This window comes from Polypterus senegalus, chromosome 12 (assembly GCF_016835505.1).
Source record: "Polypterus senegalus isolate Bchr_013 chromosome 12, ASM1683550v1, whole genome shotgun sequence".
NCBI lineage: Eukaryota > Metazoa > Chordata > Cladistia > Polypteriformes > Polypteridae > Polypterus > Polypterus senegalus.
In genome coordinates, this window is record NC_053165.1 from 66,307,625 (window position 1) to 66,330,610 (window position 22,986).

Below are 22,986 nucleotides of genomic sequence, written 5' to 3' on the forward strand. Positions count from 1 at the left end.
TTTCCTGTTTGTTTGTTTTTTCTGTCCACTCTGGCCATCGGACCTTACTCTTATTCTATGTTAATTAATGTTGACTTATTTTATTTTCTGTGTCTTTTATTCTTCTATTCTTCATTATGTAAAGCACTTTGAGCTGCATTTTTTGTATGAAAATATGCTATATAAATAAATGTTGTTGTTGTTATCCATCTATCTTTTGTCAATAATAAGTGATAGCCCTTCCCAGGTATGTGTAAACATCTATGAGAAGAAATAATATTTGCAAACACAAACAAAAAAAATGCTTTTGTAAACATCTGCTTATGAGATGTTTTCCTCCAATTATTCCTCTCAAACTTATTAAAACTTGCTTCCCACCTCCTAAAAATTACACTAATAAAATAGGGGACATGAATACATTTAACACAACTGGCAACACATTCAGTTATTAATACCTCGCTTTGGGTGAGAAATGCATACCTTTGTTTGTTTTCCTTCGTGACCATATAGAGTTCTTTTTTTTCTCAAGGACATCAATTTGTAGTTTTACTTCAACTACCTAAAACATCAGCACAGAACAAATGAACGTCAGTCTGTGAAATAAATTTGTAAAAAAAAAAATGGGAGTGTGCGCCCTTCGACTTTCTCGTTTATCGAGATAGAAAAGGTCACCAGAACCACTTCCAGTTGAGCAATATTTCTCAAATATCATCTCTCTTCGCTTCTTATCATTTGATAATATCAATACACAATCATTTATCTCTATTTATAATTAAACTAAAATGATATTTTTGCACTTAAGGAGGCTGAAAACGGTGAAGGAATTTTATCAATTATATATGCATTACCTAAATTACGTATAAAGTAAAGAGTAATAGTCACCTAAAAACATAGAAAAAGTGTTAATATATATTTGTTGCAATAAAATGTTAAGAGGTAAAACTGCATTTAGCTACATTTATTTAGGAGAATGATGGTGGAAAAAAATCATAACATTACATGTATTACCAGGAACACAGACGGGGACGTAGCTGCTTATTGTTGCGATTACATCCTTATATTTACATGTTAAACTGATGATGTATTAAAAAAAAGAAAAAATGATAATAGTGATTGAAAGAATATGCGTTATATTCAATACAGTTTTTAATATTGTGTATATTTCTATGATACAAAAAAATTCAGATGGTTGTTTAAATAAAATACTACTTGCGGTTGAGTAATTTATCTCAAATTTCAAATCTGTTTACTTTCTATCATTATAAATATCTATACAAAATTTGAATCATCTATCTGTAATTATAACCATAGTGCCTAAGTATTCAGTTAAAGTATCACTTTGAGTTGCCGGAAGTGGCCCAAAAGTTGACAGGATTCCTTATTTTTGATATAAAGCAGGTGTACAAAATCTTAACGACAGAGGTCAAAGCATTTTTGAGTTATCTTGTTTACACAGACAGACAATTACAAAAGTGGTATTTTCGAACTTGGGAAGGTCTAAATTGCCATGATTCATCAAAATCTCAAGGTCAAATTTTTTTCATAACTCCTACACATTGTCTATACTATGTATACGAGAAAGTAATAAAGAATACATTAAATGTATTTCATGAACAGGAACAATAGCACAGATTAACAAAAAGAAATTGCCATGATGGAGGTAAACTGTTGTGAGACCTTCAGCGACTAACACTGCTCACCTTAATGAAATTTCACAAAGATTACCATCTAAGATGATTCTCGCATGGAAAGAAAAGAGGCAAGCACTTCGTAGCAAATGGTAATGAAGGAACACCTCAGTTTCACAATAATATCCAAGTCATGAAACAGTCTTTTAGGAACATCCAATAGAGACATATTATCTACTTTTTGTGCTGTACAAATTCGTTTACATCTAAAAAAAATCTTCTGTGGACAAAGTAGCGTTGGCAATGATCAATGTGTATGACTATTTGAAAAATCTTTCACCTTTTACGTAACAAGCATGCAAGTACTGTTTTGGTATACATCAAAAGGAGTCCCCAGGACTTCAAAAGCTGCCAGTAAGTGAATAATGCTGTAAGCTCATTTATAGTGAGGGGTGCATTTTCTAATGCAGCTTATGTTTTCCAATTCCCTTTGACGACAAAAGAAATGCGAACAATATGGGGTGAAGTTTAAAATATAAGCAGTAGGACAGCCTCTCTTTTCTGATGGTACTGGAACATTCCATAATGCTCTCTACCATAGGACACAGCCAAATAAGAGAAATTGGACATTTTGAAACAATTAGATAACTACAATCACAAAATTAAACACAAATGAGGTATGAAAAATATAATTTCAAGGTCATTATTTTAAAACAAAACAAGCTTTTTGTTTGCAAAAGTTCTGTCTAATATTTGTTTCAGTGGACACTTTCCAGGTTCACACAAGATGTTTTACTGCCCCTGACAAACTGAGGCACTAGAGGCCCCTCCTAAATTCAATCTCCACTAGTTGCCTTTTTTCAATATGTTAAATGGATGTTGACCCAATTCTAAGCCAGGACATGGAGTGAAAGAGAGAAACTGAATGTAAAAGCCAAGTTACATGCACTTTGGTCAAAATAGTATTATATATCAGCATATCTCTATCTTTATTAAGGTACTAGCCACATGCGCCCAACTACATTGCGCGTGTTAAAGTTGTCTGTGAAGGGCTCCCTGTTTAAACGCGGCTGCCATCCATGAACTGGGCCTTTTGTCGCACAATATTATGATTTCTTTTATAAGGGAAACAAAATTACAAAAGAAAACCCTTGGACATTGATTCGATAGGAACGGCCTACTCGGAATCACTGTCCGAATAGTAATTATGTGGTGGTGTAAGAGCATTTCTGCTTCTGTCCGTTCACAGTCCGTCTCGTTTTCACGACGCTATCGTTTCATCTCACGATGTCTTCTCAACTTTTCTCCAATCTCGCATGTTGCTTTGTGGCAATACAAAGAGTAAAGCAATATACACGGAGCAATGGTTATAAAAAGGGGTATCCAGGCTCTTTAAAGCATAAATAGGGATCACTTCACTGACATGTGAGCAAGCCACGGTACAACTGAGAGACGCGCAGCACTCGCCGGCTACAACGTAACAATAATAATTTCCGGAATGTGCCGTTACGTTGTCATTCATTTTACCCAGTCTTTCTTTCATTCGTATGTTACGTAGGCAAGTACCTTTTATCTTCGGCAATCTCATTCTCTAACCAGGCCTCAGGAGCTAACCAGCGTAACACTGTCCACCACCCCTTTCGTTATTCCGGCACATTGTTGACATCTGTGAGTAACAACAACGTACTAAACTGGAAGATGGTCTACGCATGTGTGGAATTCGCAGACAAAGATCAAGATCTAAACGAAGATCTCTTTAATTAATTTAAAGCACAACAATTTGTTTAGTTTGAATGTCTGTGTTTTGAGGTGTGACTGGAGTACTACAGTCTTCAGTAGTATAAGCCTGGAGGAGATTCTTAATGCAATGCCTATGTTTTAGTTGTCTCTCTACTGCCATCTAGTGCTTCTTCTTCTAATTCATTCGCAGACAAACAAAGATCACGATCCAAATGAAGATTATATATAGAGATGCTTATGAAAGGCCCAGTGCAACTTATCAACCAAAAATAAAAATATCAAAAAGGTGCCATTACTCTCGTATATAAGTACAGTCTAATTCATTCTATAGATCCTGCAGCAGATAATTTTCTTACACACAATGTTGGCAAGTTATTATTGTGACTACTTCTGTATTTAAGGTAGATTTTAATACCTTACCTGTTCAATGTTGGACCAGAAATATTCTACTTCTCTTGCAATGCTACAAGCTATTCTCCTGAGTTGAGCAGGTCCTTCTTTCTTTGCTCTTTCTTCATTTTCCATCCGTTCTTTATGGTACCGAGCACAGGTTCTGACAAGCTAAGTGGAGAGTAACAATTATTTTCACAAAGAGGAAAATTAACACAAGGGTAAATAACAGAAAAAGGATATATGGTTTTATTATGAAATATTAAAAAATGGCAAAAATCTCAATAATGAGGCGGTGATATATAATTCAATTAATGCAATCTACATAAATACTTGAATAAAGTAACTGCGCACCGATAGTGCCTTTGTTTTGCAAATGTGTCAATCGGCTGCAGTAAGGCAGCCTGCTATCCTATCCCTCACCAGGGCAGCTGAAGTCAAATTCTCACAGCCATTTATCTGGGAGTTGTGTCTGGAATTGTGTAGGAAAATAATATATCTATTTGAAATAAATACATTTCATACGTGTTCCATATCTATAACGATTTGTGTAAATAAATGTAGAAAGACATTTCTTGAACAACTATATCAGAATTTTTTTCATTCGTTATAGTAATAACGACAAAATGTTGGCGTTAAGTGTATAATGTGTGAGGAGTGAAGCCCAAATATCAAACACTTTCACAAAAGTTGTAACTTTTGTAACAAAATAAGTGAGGTTTTATTCAAGAATAAAAGCGAAGAAAAAGAAATTGACAGCAACATGTAAATTGAATAATGTGAGAAAAGTGAAACCCATACTTTTTGTGAAAGTGTTTATTTGATATCTGGACTTCAGTCTTCAAATATTACACAATTCACATCAACATTTTCTTATGTTATAGTAATAAACAACAAAAAAATTTGCTTCAGTTATGTGGTCAATATTTCTTGCCTCGCAAGAAATGTCATTCACATAGATCATTGTAGACACAGTACACACATGTGATTAATATATTTCAAATAAAGATACATTATTTTCCTATTCAACTCCAGGCACTTTCCCACAAACGAACAGAATTCGGAATTTTGTTAGACCTCAGTTGCCTCTGTTGGGGATGGGATAGCAGACTGCCTTCCCGCGACCAATTGACATTTGCATTGCGCAATTAACACAGTGATGAGGAGCTGCGGGTACAATTAAGGTGGCCTGGCATTACAAATATTTTAGCAGGCTTCAGGGAGTCTAGTATTAAGAATTTGATAACTTTTCTGCAAGAATGTTTCCAGAAATCTTTTTAAAACCATTTTAGAGATCAAGGAAAAAAAATACAACACAACCAACTTTGGAAGTCCGCAACTTCAAAGAAAATGAGAACCTAAGGTTTTAAATCGCAACAATTTACAGCTGACAAAAAACTTGCAATTGACCAGCTGGGTGGCCGGTTATCAATTCGCATAGCTGGAAAGAGCATCAGGGACACATCAAGTGGTAGTGGAAGGGAATTTCAAAATATTCACAGTGAAACTGACCCAACTTTAATTGTCAGAAATAGTGCCGGTCTCATCCTGTCCACTGCTCTGTAGGCCCAGAACACAATTTTTTTTTTTTTTTTTTTACTACAGTTATGTTTAAATTGGAATCTTTGTTAGCTTATGTGGTTAATTAAATAAAAGAGTTGTCCAACATCTAATTATCAAAAATAGCATTTGAAGCCAAATCAACTGTGACACAAAAATTACTTTTAAACTGTTATTTTGTTCTTTCTCCCTTCACCAAGTTCAGAAATGCAAATTTAAGTGATGCAGCATTCTCAGGAAAACCAAAATACAGAGTCAGTTAGCTAGCAAAAGACCTGGCCACTGCCTTTGGAATGTGACCAGAAGTATCAACTCTAATTACAGTTGGATGCAGTCATCCTCCTAAACTAAGGTGTACACATTTTATGCTTAGCATGCACAGGTAAACTAAACATGTTTAAGTGGTCTAGTATTTCTGTTAAAAATATAATTTAAACAGAATGTGTTAAATAAAAACTATGCTTATCAAAACTGTAACTTGGGAAAAATAATGTCTGCCATGGCTGTGTAGAGCTCATTTTAAGCATGCAGAATAAAGTTACTATTGAACAAAAAACTGCAACTCAATGCGCTGTTTAGTCACATACCTTTTTATCTAACCTACAAATAAGAACTGAGTGTTATTCCTAAGAAAAAATGACAGACTAAAACAATTCTCAATACTGTAATAATAATTCTCAATTCTGATTTTTATAACTACAAAAATCAACATAAGCTTCACTCACTTTAATGTGAAACACCTTAATCTTAACACAATGTACAGTTGTTAAAAGTAATACACTCCACCTATTCAGTAATAAATAAATAAATAAATAAATAAATAAATAAATAAATAAATAAATAAATAAATAAATAAACAACGTACCTTTTTTGCTGCAGCCATCTTCCACCTTCGCTCTTGGGCAAAATCAGCTGCCATCCACTGCATCTCCTCTAACAGATAATCCCACTGAGATTTTGGGCGTGCACCTTCCTGAAGTTTAGGAAGCCTGCTCGCTGACCACAGGCCCTCCTTACGCAGTTCGGCTATTCGCTGATGAACGTGATTTTCCTGCAGACAAAGCATACTTTATGCTAGCTTCTTAGCTACAGTTGCTATGCTTGCCTTTAAAATTAAAATTATACAATTCAACACGTTAAAAACATTTTAGACTACAGTTTAAAAGACCCAACTCTTTTGTATACAAATCATCAACCACAGTCCTCCAGTGTCAATGCTGATAAATACACCTGTTATCTTGGACTGGTTACTTAATACCCTCATCTAGACGCAGATTACCTGTAGGATTTGAAATAGCCATTCTGCATTTTGTGATGAATTTTTCATAATTAAATACACTCAGTATATTTATTTTTCTATTACCTTTACAAAGTTGTTAAGTACTTCACAAAGTAATATTGTGAGCAAAAGACAATAAAACCAATGTACCTCTTCAAATGCTTAGACAATATAAATGTAGAAGACAAAGAGTTAATATGGCTTCAGGATCATTTTTCATAAGAGCAAAAATAAACCTCAGACACAAACTGAACAAAGCAAACAGTTAAGCCAACCAAGTCCTGAACATTTTCTGTAAAAAGTATGAAAAGACTTTCATTCTGAGCAAACGCACTCACCAGTTTAATTTGCTCAGCTTGTTTTTCCTGGTTGTTGTCCTGAGACAGTGATGCAGCACTCTGACTCACGTTAGATATTTTGGACACTGATGTACCAGGCATATTAGCAAGTTTAGACTGTGAAACTGGGGACACCGCCATGTTGGATGCTGGAGAGGTTCTGTTGGTTACTGGTGGAAAGCTAAACGTAGATGAGACTGTTCCTCCAAGAGATGCTGCAGATATGGTGGAGGAAGCTGCAGAATTTGGCAACAGCCTCTGACTGGCTTGGGATGAGTCAGAATTAGGTCTTATTAAACCTACAGACTGAGAAAGGAAAGAAAATCAGGAGGGGAGCATAATCAGTTTGGCACCCATCTTAAAAAATTACTTCCAACACTTTTTCTACAAAGTGACAAAGCCAAAGGTCTAAGCTGACTAAGTCTGAATATTCAATAACAGACAAAAATATATATATTTTAATATCCATGCTTTTAACTTCAGTCTAAGATATAAAAGGCACCTATGTAATAAAGCCAACTCAATTGCGAGCCGCGTTCATGTTTGGCCAATAAAGTATGCTATATTGTATCTAACTAAATAAAACCAATTTTCCAAGTTATCATCAACAGTAAATAGAAAACAAAAATGGAAACATTTCTCACATGAATCCTTAAAGTACAAATTCAAGTCAAAGTAACCCGACTATGCCAGTCAATCGTAATAATCATGAAACATCTGCTTATAACCGAAATTTTGCTATGAATCCATCATCCATTCTTCACAGACATGGTTATTAACTATAAACAAGTCTGTATTACCTGCACATACATTAGGATACCACATCAACTGACCAGTCAAACACGTAGAAAGGACAAGTGTGTCGAATAAAATTGTCAAACGAGATGTATAGTTTATGAAAGACATTCTGAAACTACATTCATCCCAAGAAAGAGTTCCAGGGGCAAATGTCTATCTACCCATTCTAGAATCAAGTGCCATGCAGGAACCAGCACTGGATTAAGGACCAGCTCATTGCATGACTAATTCACATACAAAGCACCATATTGGAGTTGCCACATAACTTCCCAGTTATGTCCTGGGGGGGTGGGGGGTTTGAAACACTTCACCGTATACTTTTATTGTCAAATGTAGTGGTGGTGCAAACATATTTAATGGGTGCTTAATTAAACAACTTTGAAGATGTATCTTTAATGTAATGTCTGATGTAAGCTTTCATGACTACAAACGAGTGAGTAATATACTGACTATTAAAATATAATCCTCACCAAACATCTAGATTTAACCGTGTTCAGTACTACACTGAATGTTATTAAATTATGGATCTGCTAATAACGTCCAATGCCAGGTGAATGGAGATACAGAGTCAGTGGCGTAGCGTGGGTGTCAGCCGCCCAGGGCAGAGGAAAATTTTGTTGCCCCCTTAATTAGGTATTTCAATTTAAAAGACTAAAATATTCAGTAATTCTTTGCTGCCCCCTTAAAGTGCTGCCTGGGGCGGGCTGCCCCTGCTGCCCCCACTACGCTACGCCACTGTACAGAGTACATAACTGAGTATGTGACAGAAGTATACCAATGTGGAAGTAAACACTTCTCCCCTTGTTGAATATGTACTGCTTTCTCATCGGGTGAGTTAAATTATTGAAAGAAAACATTTGAAGACAAAGGCACCACAGGATGCCTTCTAAATAAATTTAGTACAACCTGCCACAAATGAATACCAGCGCCACCACTCAAAATGAACTTCACTTTCACAGAAACATACCCCAACTGAATACAGGCAGAAAAAAATCATTACGTCCCCCAAAAATGCCAGCTGACCCACTGTGGTTTTCATGTTTCTGGACCGTGGCACTATAAGAAGAGTCCAGAAAAGCAATAAACCTCTCTTACCATACATAGCTGAGCAGCACCACATACATAATAATTCTTTGCATTTATATAGCGCTTTTCTCACTACTCAAAACGCATAACTAGGTATGCAAGTAGTAGAAGGCAACCACGTGCTTAAAGCTGCACAATTGTTCCTGCCATCACGTTTATGCTTAGCACTGTACATAGAAAGCAAGAGACTGCTCTGAAAAATAGAAACAGCACTTGACATATTTTGCCCCCTTTCCTGAATACATAGGTGTAATAAAAATCCATTGTCGCCACCATCTGGAACAAAATAATTTTCAGACTGCACTGCATGTTTATCATGGTTTCATTTATTTTCAATGCTGTTGTACAAGCACTAGGCTCTCATTCACACACATACAAATGAAAGACCAAGAGTGTTTAGATAGCTCTTCTCTATTGTGATCATTAAAACAAAGCATTCTACAAGTATATAAGAGTAGTATAGTAAATACTTTATTAAAACTGGCTCAGGGTCTCACACCGACTTACGGAGCCAACATCTATGTGGCTTAAAATCAAATATCTACTCAACAGACCATGGCCAAGAAATAACTGAATATTAGACGTGGAATGATGCCGGACATAGAGAACATGCAACAATATTCATTGGTCTCCAATAACTTTACACTGGTTTAAAATGCACAATAGTAAAGCAAAATAACTTGTGTACCTCTTGAACAGGCTGCACTTGTGGCTGTGACTGTTTTAAAGTCTGCATTTGTAAATGAGGACCAGGCTGCATTTGCTGCTGAAGCTGTGTCTGGAGTTGAGTTTGAGTGTTGTTCACCATTGACACTGGAGTTAGTGGTGGCTGCTGCTGCACTTTAACAGGAGGCTGAGGCTGCATCTGCGTCTCCACCATCTGCTGCTGTGTCAGTTGAAGTTGAGGAGGAAGTGTGTTCAAAGGCACACTGTTGGGCTGAAGTCTGTTTGGCAGCTGTGGTGGAGGAGTGTGCAAACTGGCTGCATTCTTCACTGGGGGACCTTTAGATGGATCATACTGTTGCTGGTTCTGCTTCTGACCAGAAATCTGAACATTCTGAGGAGCTGGGGGCATCCCTCCTGTAAATAAAATGGGGAAAAAAGGGGAAAACCGAGAAAAACATTTTTTTCAGATGTGCAGTTTCTTTCCTCTTCCTCTGAAATGCACGTTTACTTAAGACTTTGAGACAAAACCTCATTCCACCCAAAACACATGGTGCAATGATTCATAAATGTTGGTTCAAGCTTGTTTCCTTTAACTGCGGCTCATAATGGATACAATGGATCTGTAAAGTGGCAGGATTTCACTTTTACTGATAAAAATGAAGTCTCGCAAAAATGCAAGAAGTTGAACATAATGTATGCTGTGCAGAGTAAATTTATGGTCAGTCGTCATAAAAGAAAAGAAAAAAAAAAATGTTTTACAAGCCAATCCAAATTTAGACTATAGCACATTTCATATATATATTATGAAATGTTTATTGTAGTTTAAGACATGAAGCTACTTATCTGTACTGGGAGTTCTTAAGCCCAGGTGTACATGCCATAAAACATGTGAACAAGCAGTTGATCTAAATATTAAATATCAAGCCATCTATCCTCCCATTTTTTCTTGTTTAACTCACTTCATACAGTCCGAGATCCATTTTACCATCCAGCTACCTACATTTCTAAAATGAATGTGCAATATATTTTAATTCTGGCAAGAGGACAGACTGAGGAACTCTATATCCGTAGGAAAACCAAATAATCATAATTTCTAAAAAAATGAGAACATTTTAAAAGTTCAATTCAACAAGGCCAATGATATTCTTGGTTTCCAAAAAAAAAAATCAAGCAAGCATAAATTGAAAATATTCAATGGGACAATGTGCAATGTGTCAAACTGACATGTTCAAGCTATGTAATATATCTGCAACTTCATGTCCATATCCAAAATTAACAATTTTGTATGGTTAGTGTTTAAAAGGAAATGGGATTCCTCAAGTACATGTGCACCAACCTCATCTGCTTTGATAAAACAGATGCAGTTACAAAGAAAAACGCATTCTAAGAGCAATCTAGTCATCAACATGCAGTAATAGTGAGCTTCACCATAGCACAACTGCTACCAAAACATTACATGAAGCGTTCAGAAAACAGAATGTTTGGGAGACCGAACACATTAATAGCTCCCTTTGTATTGTACAACTTGCAGCGCTGAATGTTTTAATAATAATTATCTTTTCTTAAGAGGATACGTGTTGTCATTTTTCTCTTGCTCCTGATGTTGTTAAAATAGATGTAGAAAAGATCCTTAAAGATAATTATTGTATTGCTTAGTATGTACAACCTATTACCTTAAAATGTAATGATTTCCTATGGGTTTTGACTGATAATGCACAATTAAGAGTTTTACCTACCGCTACAAAAAATACTGTAATGTAAATATATCACACAGGTCAAAATAGAATCATATTTCAAGTTCAGTCCTTAACTCTTTTATTTATTTATTTTATATATATATATATATATATATATATATATATATATATATATATATATATATATATATATATATATAAACTGAGTGAGTAATATTGCTTTGATAATAATTATTATAACATTAGGAATAAAAAAAAAAAATCAAGGACTGAGACGAGCACAAGTTGTTTTCTAAATAGTTACAATTCAAAAACAAAACACAATATTTACATCAGTAGTTTAAGAATGATTAAAATCACTTACGTTCACTGGAAGACTCTTTTTAAAGAAAGCACAACATAATGAACACCATTCACTTAAAGTTAATTTTAAAAGTTAGAGTTAACAACAGAAAAACCATGCAAGCTTTCAGTTGTAAAGGCAATTAGAGAAGAAAGCAGAAACACAAAGGAGATCATCAAGAGAAACACTCAGCACATTTAGAAAACATTTTGGCATGCACTTGCAGACTTTGTCCTGCCAGAAGTACAGAATTCCTTTGTCTGTGGACAAGATACATTTTGCAAAGCAGATGATATCAGCGGAACAGACACTGCAGATTTTTTAGACTTCAGATTGTGGACAATTGTGGCATTGTGCAGAGCTGCAAACATAAAAAGCTTTTCTGACAGAACCATGCTTGTGAGCAAACTCAAAAGGTGACACTAACACTACAGTGGAAGAAAAAGATAATGTAAATAAATGAAACGTTTCACCTCTAGAGTAACACAACTAAAAAATCAAAGAAAACAAGAGTCTGAACCGCAACTCCTGTTAAATGACAGCGGCTACGCAACAATGGGCTGAACAAAAAACATGTCATGGGAAAAACAAAACTAGATGGATACAATGGCTAACCCCTGCACAAGCTCCTTGCAGACATTTCTCTGAACCTGCACATCAGTACTTCACCATCTACTGTAGCTAGGTTAACAACAGTTTTATGCAATAAAAAAAAAAAAGAGAAAATAATAAGGCGAAAAACAAAAACACAAAACAAAAAAAACTGCCAGTTACATCTGCAGCCCCCATCTGTGTGTTTCAAGCTGAAAATCCAAAAACCTTTAAATAAACAGCGTCCTTCACAGCCTAATGATACCATCTGTCCCTTCGGCCACTCATGCACTCCACTAAACCTCCACTTGCTTCATCACCTAACAAACTATACCGTCAGATGCTGCATGGTCGTATACAAAACCCATTGGTAATATCTAATAATATCTAATAAAAGTGCAAGTTAATTCTCTTTACCAATTCAGGGTCAAAATACTCCCAGCAGCATCGCACAAAACACAGAACTACCTTGTAGTCGCTCTCCTACCTTGCACGGTTGGCATAAGCTGCTGAAGAGGAACCCCAGGTGATCCTAAAGGTGCTACACCAGGATGCTGGAAAACCATCCCATGACGACCAACTTCAATCCTGGGCCTCTTAGCCTGATCTGGGATTTAAAAACAATACCCGGATAACGCAAACACTCGGCATAAAGCATTGACCTTCTACAAACCATTCGCACACCTTCTCGGAATCACTTCTAAAAATAAAATAATAAAAATAAAAATAAAGAACTCCTCAAAATAAGCAAACAAACAAAGAAGAAGCGATAGAAGATGCCGGATTTCTAGAAGCAGAAGCAATTTACAAAGAAAAACACAACCACAATAGCACAAAATATAACAACCCTAGTCCTACCTGCTTGTGCCAGTACTTGCTGTCTTTTGAAAGCTTCAATCTCCACTGTGTTTGCAGTGCCAGCTACTGGAGTACCTTGATGTGTCTGCTGTAGGAACCAAGTTCATCATTTAAAAACATTCAACACTAATACCTTCCACTTGGCTCAACTTTTAAAGTAACAATAAATTTCTTTTTTTCATATGAAAAATACTCATTAACCACTTAAATGATACAACTATCTAAGACACAATGTAACACGCTACAAAGCAAAATGTATAAAAGATGTGCAGTTGCTACTAGAATGACTTAACTTGTACTACAGATATCACATCTGACATGTATCCTATCCTTCCTAAAACTACTCACTTGAAAAGAGCACATAAACCACAAGCTTAAAATAAAAAGCTGACAGCCTCACCAATTTGCCTGCCAGCCAGCACAGTGGTACTGTAAAAGAGCATGTCTATTTAACACTTTGACAGGCAGCTACTGTTGTTCTGTCCCACCGTACCTGGAACTGCTGCTGCTGTGATGAAAAGACTGCAGACACGTTAGGAGGAAGCTGTGTTGCAATTGCAACAGGAGTGCCTGTCTGGCCATCTTTCCCAGTCACCACTTTGACCTGTAAACAAATGTTATGATTTTTGTTCATTTATTCTAAAAAGACACACAACATCATAAAATTATTTAAAACATTCATTAACCAACCCAGGTTTAAAAACATTACGAATCTATTTTTAAAAGCGACATGCAACTGAATATTAGCATTGCATTAATTTACTGGATCATCAGATGTTGAGAATTTGAACAGACGCTCTTCTGGAAAACAAATCTGACACACAGCACCTAAATTACCCGAACGTAAAGGTGAAATGACAAAGAAAACTTATATTAAATAATTGAACTTACCTATCCAAATAAAATGCTAAATGTTACACATACTCTAAACGTATAGCGGACATTAATATTTATATGTAAAATAAATAAAAGCACACACTGTCTGCCGGTGAAAAGTTTTATAACACCTCCACGTTGCAGCTTATATTGAAGTTTAATCAGCTCAAATCTAGTGAATAACCTGAAATGTTACAAAGGTAAGTACTAAACTGGTAGAGTCTAAAAATAGATTGTGATTTTTTTTTTTTAAGTTTTGGTAATCTAGTTTTCAAAGTTATACAAAGAGCTCTTTATAGAGAACAAGTAATGGATTAACAACGTGCAGCTTTCCTGCTGCAATGAAACTATCTGTGGCTGCCATCCGACTCACACATTTATTTTTTAAATTGTACTACCAGCACAACTAGATTGGCTAAATCGGTGGGCGGATGGTGAAATGTACAAAAATACACAGAATGGCCAGAGTGTCTCGAGAAGGGGTTGGAAGCAAACTAATGCCGTTTAATTTACCCCATTAGGAAAAAAAAAAAAAATTTTGGAAATTCATCTTATCACCAATTTGGTTTATTCTGCTATTTTCTGCTTGTGAAAACAGTAAAGCTCTTACTGCTCACATTACTAACTTTTGCACAGTGCTCTTTGTAAAAGTACTGACTTGATAGGCAGGATGTGACTTTGTGGATTCAATAGTCTCTTATGTTGGTGTCACCCTAAAGAATTTAAAAAGGTGTTAAATTTAATGACTTTAATTGCTGGATCACATTTTTATTAAAGTATATACAACTAGCAATCAAGCAACTACTCATCACAGATCCAAAATTCTTACAGCACAGTTGTACAGTTTCTGATCTTATTGGCAAACTTTGTGAGATTACACAACTAGAAATAGCTGAGCATGTCAGGCCCGACAAGTCTGTGACCACTTCCCAGCACAGTTTCACATTTCCAAACTATCTGCCAATAATATTCTGTATGACACAGCCAGTTCCTATGCGAAGGAGTTACACCTACAGCGAGTTTGGCTGCAGTCCCGGATCATTTGTTTCTTTTATTCTCCCCAATTCTATCAGGGTACATAAAATGTGAGACAACAAATACAGATGCCTCTGTTCCGTCTATCAGGCACAAAACAACTGAGTTAATTATTCCTTGTAGCTACATTCCAAGCATTGCAATTCTGGCTGGACACTCATTGGTTGTTAGTTCTCATTCACACATAGCCCACCTCAATGACTAAAGGCAAAATCCAATCTGATTTTGTCATGGGGAGTCACAAAGTGGTTGGACAGAGTGTCTGGTAATGTCACACGAAGGGACTGCCAATCACATAAGAGTGCTGTGACTGCCTTCAGCTTGCTAGGATTATGTAAAAGGCATATGATGTTTCACGGCCTTTAGGTTAACTGACTCTGTGTGAGACTGTTGGGGTTTGTGCGAGGGTGTATGTGTGTTAGTAGATTGTACAAGGGACAGCACTTGACCTGAACTAGAAAATTAAAAAAAAAAAAACAGACGTCTCAGATGACAGTCCCTTAACTCAGCTTTAAATGCTGAACATTAAAGCAAAGCAGTAGCTACCAGGACGCTAATTCACAGTAATCAATTGACTTTCAAAAGCAAATTAATATAAAACACACAGCGGCAAATGCATTTCTAAAAATACAAGCCAATGGGCCCTTAACGTGGAAATGGCCTTTGATTGTTGATCAAGCACATGAACAAAAAAAAAACAAAGATGCTTACAATGCTGTCTTTCCTAAAAGCAGGATACAGTTAGTTTCTGCGGCAAATTACAAGTCTGAAAATTGGGCAAGAAAGGGACAGTCGAAAATAAGCAAACACTAGTGTGAACCCGGTGGAGCCTCCACCACACAGTATAGCAGTAAGGCCAGAGAAGGGAACTCAACATGCAGCGCAGGAAAGTAGCTGGCACAAGGGGTGGTGTCAGTGAGGAACTCATTCATTAGAGGGGGTAAAATTACACATGTACTCAAAATAAATACTAGAAAAGAAAAGACTGGCAGTGTGATGCCACCTGCCTTTGACTTGCTGCAGTGTGATCCTGTGGCATTGGAATGGGCAGGATGAACTTCTGCTTACTATAATCTGTTTTCACTCTCAGGTATATCTGTTTAGGGTCCCCCATGAAAATCCAAAGCCCCCCTTCTGAATTTGTTAGCCCTTGTTAGTTAGGTATTTTAATTTTGACCAACACCAGTAGATAGAGCACTGATGTCAACAGTCCGGTTTGCAGTCCATTTCCATTGTATTGACTAACAGATTATAAATGCAATTGAATTTGATACATTTTCTGAGAATTTGTTCAAACAACAATGGTTTCTGGTCCTCCGAGTTTAATAAGGCAAACCCAGAACTAAAATGACACTGGTTAATGTTTTATTTAGCATAAATAAATGTCAAATAGGTGGTTTGTTCATTTAAACCAGGGGTGTCGAACTCCGGGCCTGGAGGGCCGCAGTGGCTGCAGGTTTTCATTCTAACCCTTTACTTAATTTCATTAATAATTAACTCCTTTTCCCTTCATTTTAATAGCCCTGTTTTTAAGGATTCAGTCCTCTGAATCGATTCCTTTCTATATTAAATGACAGCCAAACAGAAATGAGAGGTGAAACGAGCCAACAGATGACCAGCTAAACTGGGATTTCAAACTCCAACCAATCTATTAAAGAGAAGCCGATTCTTGCTGTTACTGAAACATGTTTAGTTCCATGGCTCGTTGGTGCTCTTATTCTGCCATAGCAGACATTTCCAAAACCCCTAATTTTCTGTTTTTCCTAAGAACACCGACAAGATGTTTTGGTTAGCTAAGAGATCAAACTTACCGAGACCTTCACCTTTCTTTATTTTCAGCTATTGTGTGATGGGCACAGGCAAGCTGCTGGTCATGTGGCGGCTTGTTTTGTGTCTCATTATCGTTTGGCTGCTAATTTAAGGACAAAGAAATAACTAAGGGGCCTGAGTAAAGTTAATTAAAACTAAGGCAAAATAAGCTAATTAGCAGTAAAAAACTGGTCACTAATAAAGTGACATAAGACCAAGTCCGAGCCTCATACTCCAACCATTTCCACTTTCCTTAAATCGCATCCAAATACAAATGAAATGTGAAGCCAACAGAAGACCAACTAAGTCAGGGCCTCAAACTCCAACCAATTCCACTCCAACCAGCTGCTTAATGAGGCGCTGAGTCTTGTCATTAATTAAACCCGCTCTTTTATTCCATGGCTTGTTGCTGCTCTCGTTGTGCAATAGCAGACATTTCTGAAATTGTGAATTTTCTCTTTTCTAACAGCAGATCAGCATTCCTGAGACCTTCACTTTTCTTTATTTTCAGACATTGTGTGATGGTCACAGTTTGCTGGTCCTGTTTTGGCTCATTTTGTATCTTGTTACTGTTTGGCTGATAATTAAAGAAAAAGAAACAACTGAGGGGTCTGAGTCTTCAAAAGCAAGTTAAATGAAATGAATTCAAAAGAAGTTAATTAGCAGCAAAGATAGGGAACTAATTAAGAAAAGGGTTAGAATGAAAACCTGCAGCCAGTGCGGCCCTCCAGGACTGCAGTTCGACACCCGTGATTTAAACGAATTACAAAAGCACCCGTTTGCTCCATGTTGTGCCACCCTCTATCACACACACAAGACTTCTTTCATTTTGCTCACCTCGTCATTAATGACTTCAGACTGCTCCTCATCTTCGTCATCTTCCAAGTCAAGGTCATTCTGTCTTAAGTAGGTGTACAGTAATGCACACGGCTTCTTTTTAAAAGCCAAAAAGTCCATCATGTTCCCTTGAAGGTGCTGCAGGAAAAACAGTTCGATGAGGTACTCCTTGAAGACCTCCTTCAGCCCTTCCATCTTCTTGGTGTGATGTTCCAGACACTGTTTCCGTAAGAGGGCGATTTCTGTGGTGGCCGGAGCAATCTCCTCCAGCTTCTTGTGCTGCCTCTTCACAGATGTTGTAGCACTGGTTGGGGTGTGAGAAGGGTTTGCTATACCCTGTGGTACATTAACACGAGATGGGCTTGGTGGGGGAAGTGGGGAAGTCATACCAAATTGTGCAGTAGCTCCCCCAACACTACTTAACATGCCATGCTGACTTCTTTCAAATCCGATTGTTCTACCCAGTTGCTGGCCATGATGCACCTGATGTTGCTGAATGAGCTGACCCTGGATGATGCTGCTGATCTGTGGAGGTAAATTAGACGTGGTGATATGACCTGGACTTCCCAAGGTCTGCATGGCAGCCCCACTGGCTGCTGGACTCTGTGGGCCCAAGTGATGGATAGTTCCTCCAGTCTGGGAGTGAGGCTGAGATAGCCTCCGCTCCCTCACAGTGCCTGGCGTACCAGGAGAAGCCAACTGTACTTGCTCAGCACTGCTGGACGCTAACTGGGTCAAGCCAGGTCCATCCGGGTACACAAAGGGACCAGTGCTAGAAGGACTGCTGATACTTATCTGCCGTACAAGCATCCTTGTATCCATCAAGCCTCGCGTGGGACTTTGCCCACATACAGTTAATCCAGTGCCAGGCGCAACCGTCCTTTGCACTGGTACTGGACTGTGTGGAGAAGGACTCTGTGGCGGTAAAGGAGATGTGACTTGAATGTACGAAGGTGGCGCATGCTCAAATCTCCACTGCTGAGCACTATGCTGGAAGCCGGGAGATCCAGGATTGGGAAGCGGCAAAGGCGTCAGGGTGATCTGTGGATTTGCTGCTGCCATCATCTGACCGACATTCTGCAGAGTAATGTTCATGTTCTGTCCAGTGACTGGACTTCGGCTCATAATTATCTGATAATTGGGGGATTGCGGAGCGGAGGGACTAGCTGCAGGGGCAAAGGAGGTTGCTGGTGACTGAGGAAGAGTACTTGTAGGTGGTGGTGGTAGCTGCGGCTCTTCAGGCTCCGAAGTAGTGATGGACTTGGATCTCTGAAGCTGTCGCTGAACATTCTGAGGCCCATTTCCATGGTGCATCATCCCAGTTGTGTAGCTATCACCTAAAAAACAAAAATATTAATCAGCTCAAACCAGCATCATAAAAACGATATGGTAGAAAATCAAAACTTCACAACACTAAAAGTAAAATACATCATCAAAGCCAGGAGGCTTTTGGGTTTGCTTAAACCTCCCCACAAAAAAAGGGCATCTGCTCATGGCCCTGTCACATGACATGATTTGCAGGTGTGTAGTCTGTAAGGGCGTAGCAGCAGATGTATTCGTACCAAACTGTCATGGTACAGGTATGACGGTTCAGTACATGCAGTCGTGTGGAGAATATGGGGTGAATGTGAAAAGACTGATTAACGCAATGTGGAAACAAATTTACAAGTGCGAGTTCCACAAAGAGACCTTAAACCAGGGGTGACCAACTCCAGTCCTGGAGGGCCGCAGTGGCTGCTGGTTTTCATTCTAAACCTTTTCTTAATTAGTGATCTGATTTTGCTGCTAATTAACTTCTTTTGAATTAATTTTAATTGACTTGGTTTTTAAGAAATGTTTCCCTGAATTGCTTCATTTCTTTCCTAAAATGGCAACCAAACACAAATAAAATGTGAAGCCAACATAAGACCAACTAAGTCAGGGCCTCAAACTCCAACCAATTCCACTCCAACCAGTTGCTTAATGAGGCGCTGAGTCTTGTCATTAATTAAACCCGCTCTTTTATTCCATGGCTTGTTGCTGCTCTAATTGTGCAATAGCAGACATTTCTGAAATTGTGGATTTTCTCTTTTCAAACAGCAGATCAGCATTCCTGAGACCTTCACTTTTCTTTATTTTCAGATATTGTGTGATGGTCACAGTTTGCTGGTCCTATTTTGGCTAATTTTGTATCTCGTTATTGGTTGGCTGTTAATTAAGGAAAAAGAAACAACTGAGGGGTCTGAGCCTTCAAAAGCAAGTCAAATAAAATGAATTTTAAAAGAAGTTAATTAGCAGCAAAGATAGGGCACTAATTAAGAAAAGGGTTAGAATGAAAGCCTGCAGCCGCTGCGACCCTCCAGGACTGGAGTTGGGCACCCTGGTGTACAGCGGTCACATCATCAAAACACGTCTATCAGACTCTACACTATTAGAGTTGGACTACTCTTATGGTAGTGTGCAGTTTAATGTTGGGACTATTTTTAGTCAACTGATGCTTATTCTGCCTGGCTTATGATTGAGCCCTGCAAAGGCTGGCACACCGATATGCGAGAATCTCGAGATTGTGCTGCCGAGTATAGCACTGTACATTCAGCTCATCAACATAAATCAAGCAATTTCTGAAACACAAAGATAGATTACTTCAGAGGAGAGGAGGAGGAATAAAACGACTGCTGAGGATCTGCCTTAACAAACTTATCTTGATGAGGTTTCCTCCCCCAGCTGCTGAAAGAGTTTCACGGTCATATGCAGACCACAAAATCCTCATCGGTAACCTGGTTAAGGGTTTACACAGCCACATACTCGGGTTACTCACCTATCCCTCTGTCAATCAGGTTTCTCTCATTCGCTTTTTAGAAATCGGGTTTCTGAAGCGCATGTAAACGTGCATCAAGAAATGCTACCGGGGTTCCTTCATACTAACGGCAACATGCCTTTATAATAACTCACTGTGATTACTGTTTTATTTGAAACCAAGGCAGACATTTTTTTTTTGTTGTTTTAATGGTTACTTGTTGAGCTTCTATAAAAAGCCAGATTTCCCTGTGGAGGTGCACAGAAATGGCCAAAGGTTTTGGCAGTGACACAAATGTTGCGTTTTGCAAACTTTGCTGCTTCGGCATTTTTATTTTTTACGTATCTATAGTATATTGAAAAACAATTATAAACATTTCTTAATTTTCAAAGGCTTTTATTGGCAAATCCATCAAAGTTATGTAAAGAGTCAATATTTACAGTGTTCACCCTTCTTCACTTTGCTCTGGCATGCTGGATATCAACTTCTGGGCGAAATCCTGACTGAGGCTGATCTATTCTTGCCTTCAGAGTGCTTGGAGTTTACCATCATTTTTTTTGGGCCTCAAAGGGATTAAGATCTAGGGAGTTTCATGGCCATGGGTCCAAACTTTCAAAGTTATGATCTCCAAGCCAATTCATTACCACTTTTGCCTTGTGACAAGGTGCTCCATCTTGCTTGAAAATACACAGATCACCACCAAATTGCGCCTGGATTGTTGGGAGAAGCTGCTCTTGGAGGACGCTTTGACACCATTCTTTATTTAAAGCAGGGTTCTTGGGCAGAACTGCGAATGAGCCCACTACCTTGAATAACAAGTAGACCCACACATGGATTGTCTCAGGATGCTTTACTGTTGACACGACACAGCACTCATGGTAACGTTTACCTTTCCCTTCTCAGGACGATATGCATTCCAGATGTCTCAAAATGGTCGGAACGAGGATTATTCCAAAAAAAAAAAATATATATATATTTTACACCAGTCTTCTGCTGTCAAATCATTTTACTTCCTGCAGAATTTCAGTCTGTACTTGATGTTTTTCTTGGAAATAAGTGGCTTTTTATGGGTTGATTTGTTTCGAACCTTTTCTTTTTTTTTTGTAAAATTTGAGTTACTTGTATAGAATGTTATAGGATTTTAATAAAATTAAAGATAACATAAATAAAATAAATAGTGGCTTCTTGACACCAGGCTGTTGTCCAAAAGTCTTCACCTCACTCACAGCCACCTGCTGCCAGTACTGAGCCAACTCTGCACTGACGACAACAAGATTCTCAGGTGGACACTTCTCGCTGTCATTTTGTAATAAGTGAAAATGTTCTTTTTGTGATAAAGTTAACTTTTTATGCTAATAAAACTCTTTGCAATGAATTAATATGCATCTGATCACAATAATATAAAAACAATGGGAATCGCCACCACAAAAACTGGAGTTAGGTTAAAGCGGTTTGGATAATGGATGGACAACATTTGTGTCACTGTCAAAACTTTTGGCCACTACTGTACCTATCAGTTCAGACATTCTTACATGCGGATTAACTTCGCGCCTTTCCTCTGGGGGCTACGAGAGGTTCCAAGAATAAACAATCGAAACTGTTATATGGTTAAATTAAAAAAAAATGGTCACACAAATCTAAACTGACAGCACAATAATAAATAGGCGCCCCTGAGAATGCAGGTAAGAAGTGACAAGAGTCTGAGTGACAAGACAGGTAAGAAGTGACAGGCGGGTGCCGTGCAGCGAAGCCGAAGCTCCAACACTTCCTAACCCACTTGTTCTCCCTCCCGGGGGTCACAGGTAGCGGCGCACACAGATAGCGGGTCACGGCCCGACCCCAACAACGACCACTCCACTCCGGCAGCGCAACCATACGAACTGAAAACACCAGCGATCCAAACGCAAAGCGCGGCCTCACTCTTAACTACCATATAGCGCCGTTCAGAGTGAACTCCGTTAAGATGCAAAGCGCACGACGTGCCCAATGCATAAAGAGCAGCAAATAGCAATAGCCATGACGGGCACTCGTACCGCTGTTACTGACAGTGTGTGCAGTAGGAGGCTGCGCACAGAAAGTCTTCCGTTTCTGAAGAATAACATAACGTTATTCCAGTGTGCTTTTTTTGTTTAAACACACAGAGCAGAACGGGAGAGAGCCCCTTACTTACGAGACAGAGAGGATGCTCAGAGGGGCCTCACGCTGGCCCGGTACGCACGCGCGCGTGCGCGTCCCCACACAATACCAGTGCACGCAACACCCCCACCCCGCCCCTTCTCTCTCTTTCTTCTTACCGGTAAGGCGAACAGTCTCCAAGTAATCCTTTCATCAATCGACTCGGACTAATCCTTAAAAACGTAATAGCACAGCTGGAAATACACACGCAAAGGATGGGCCCAAAGGCTCAGCAGCGACAGCCCTCGTAAATAAAACACTCCTCGCAAACCAACATGGCTGCAAGATCATTTTCCTCCTGTTGTTGAAAGAACCGGAAGTACTTACTATTTATATGCGGAGTCACGCTTCTGAGGCGCGGCTGTCTTGTGACTGACTGAAGGTTTATCCAATCGCAGTTTGAAAATGCCACTTCGTGCCACTTGTATGGCGTCGATGCTTTCGGTTTAGCGTAAATGACAGGAAGCGTAGCCAATCACATTTAAGAGAAGCAGTCGTTGTCCCGGATGAGTGGGACTACAAGAG

General features: G+C 38.4%; 1 protein-coding gene across 7 annotated transcripts in view; it reads right to left on the bottom strand.

The window, feature by feature from the left end:
* Positions 1–22,751, bottom strand: part of ep400 (E1A binding protein p400) — a 62,053-nt gene extending 39,302 nt beyond the window's left edge. For 6 of the 7 annotated variants that reach the window (XM_039772034.1, XM_039772037.1, XM_039772036.1 and 3 more), the window contains exons 1-9: positions 22,581–22,751; positions 17,511–18,847; positions 13,447–13,557; positions 12,954–13,041; positions 9,487–9,878; positions 6,915–7,220; positions 6,163–6,348; positions 3,768–3,908; positions 460–538 (exon numbers count right to left, since the gene is read on the bottom strand). In XM_039772034.1, the coding sequence (XP_039627968.1) occupies positions 460–538; positions 3,768–3,908; positions 6,163–6,348; positions 6,915–7,220; positions 9,487–9,878; positions 12,954–13,041; positions 13,447–13,557; positions 17,511–18,827 (2,620 nt within the window). In that variant the 5' untranslated portion in view covers positions 18,828–18,847; positions 22,581–22,751. The remainder of the gene's footprint in view (positions 1–459; positions 539–3,767; positions 3,909–6,162; positions 6,349–6,914; positions 7,221–9,486; positions 9,879–12,953; positions 13,042–13,446; positions 13,558–17,510; positions 18,848–22,580) is intronic. The other variant, XM_039772033.1, reaches the window with a different exon arrangement.
* Between the last annotated feature and the right edge of the window lie 235 nt (positions 22,752–22,986).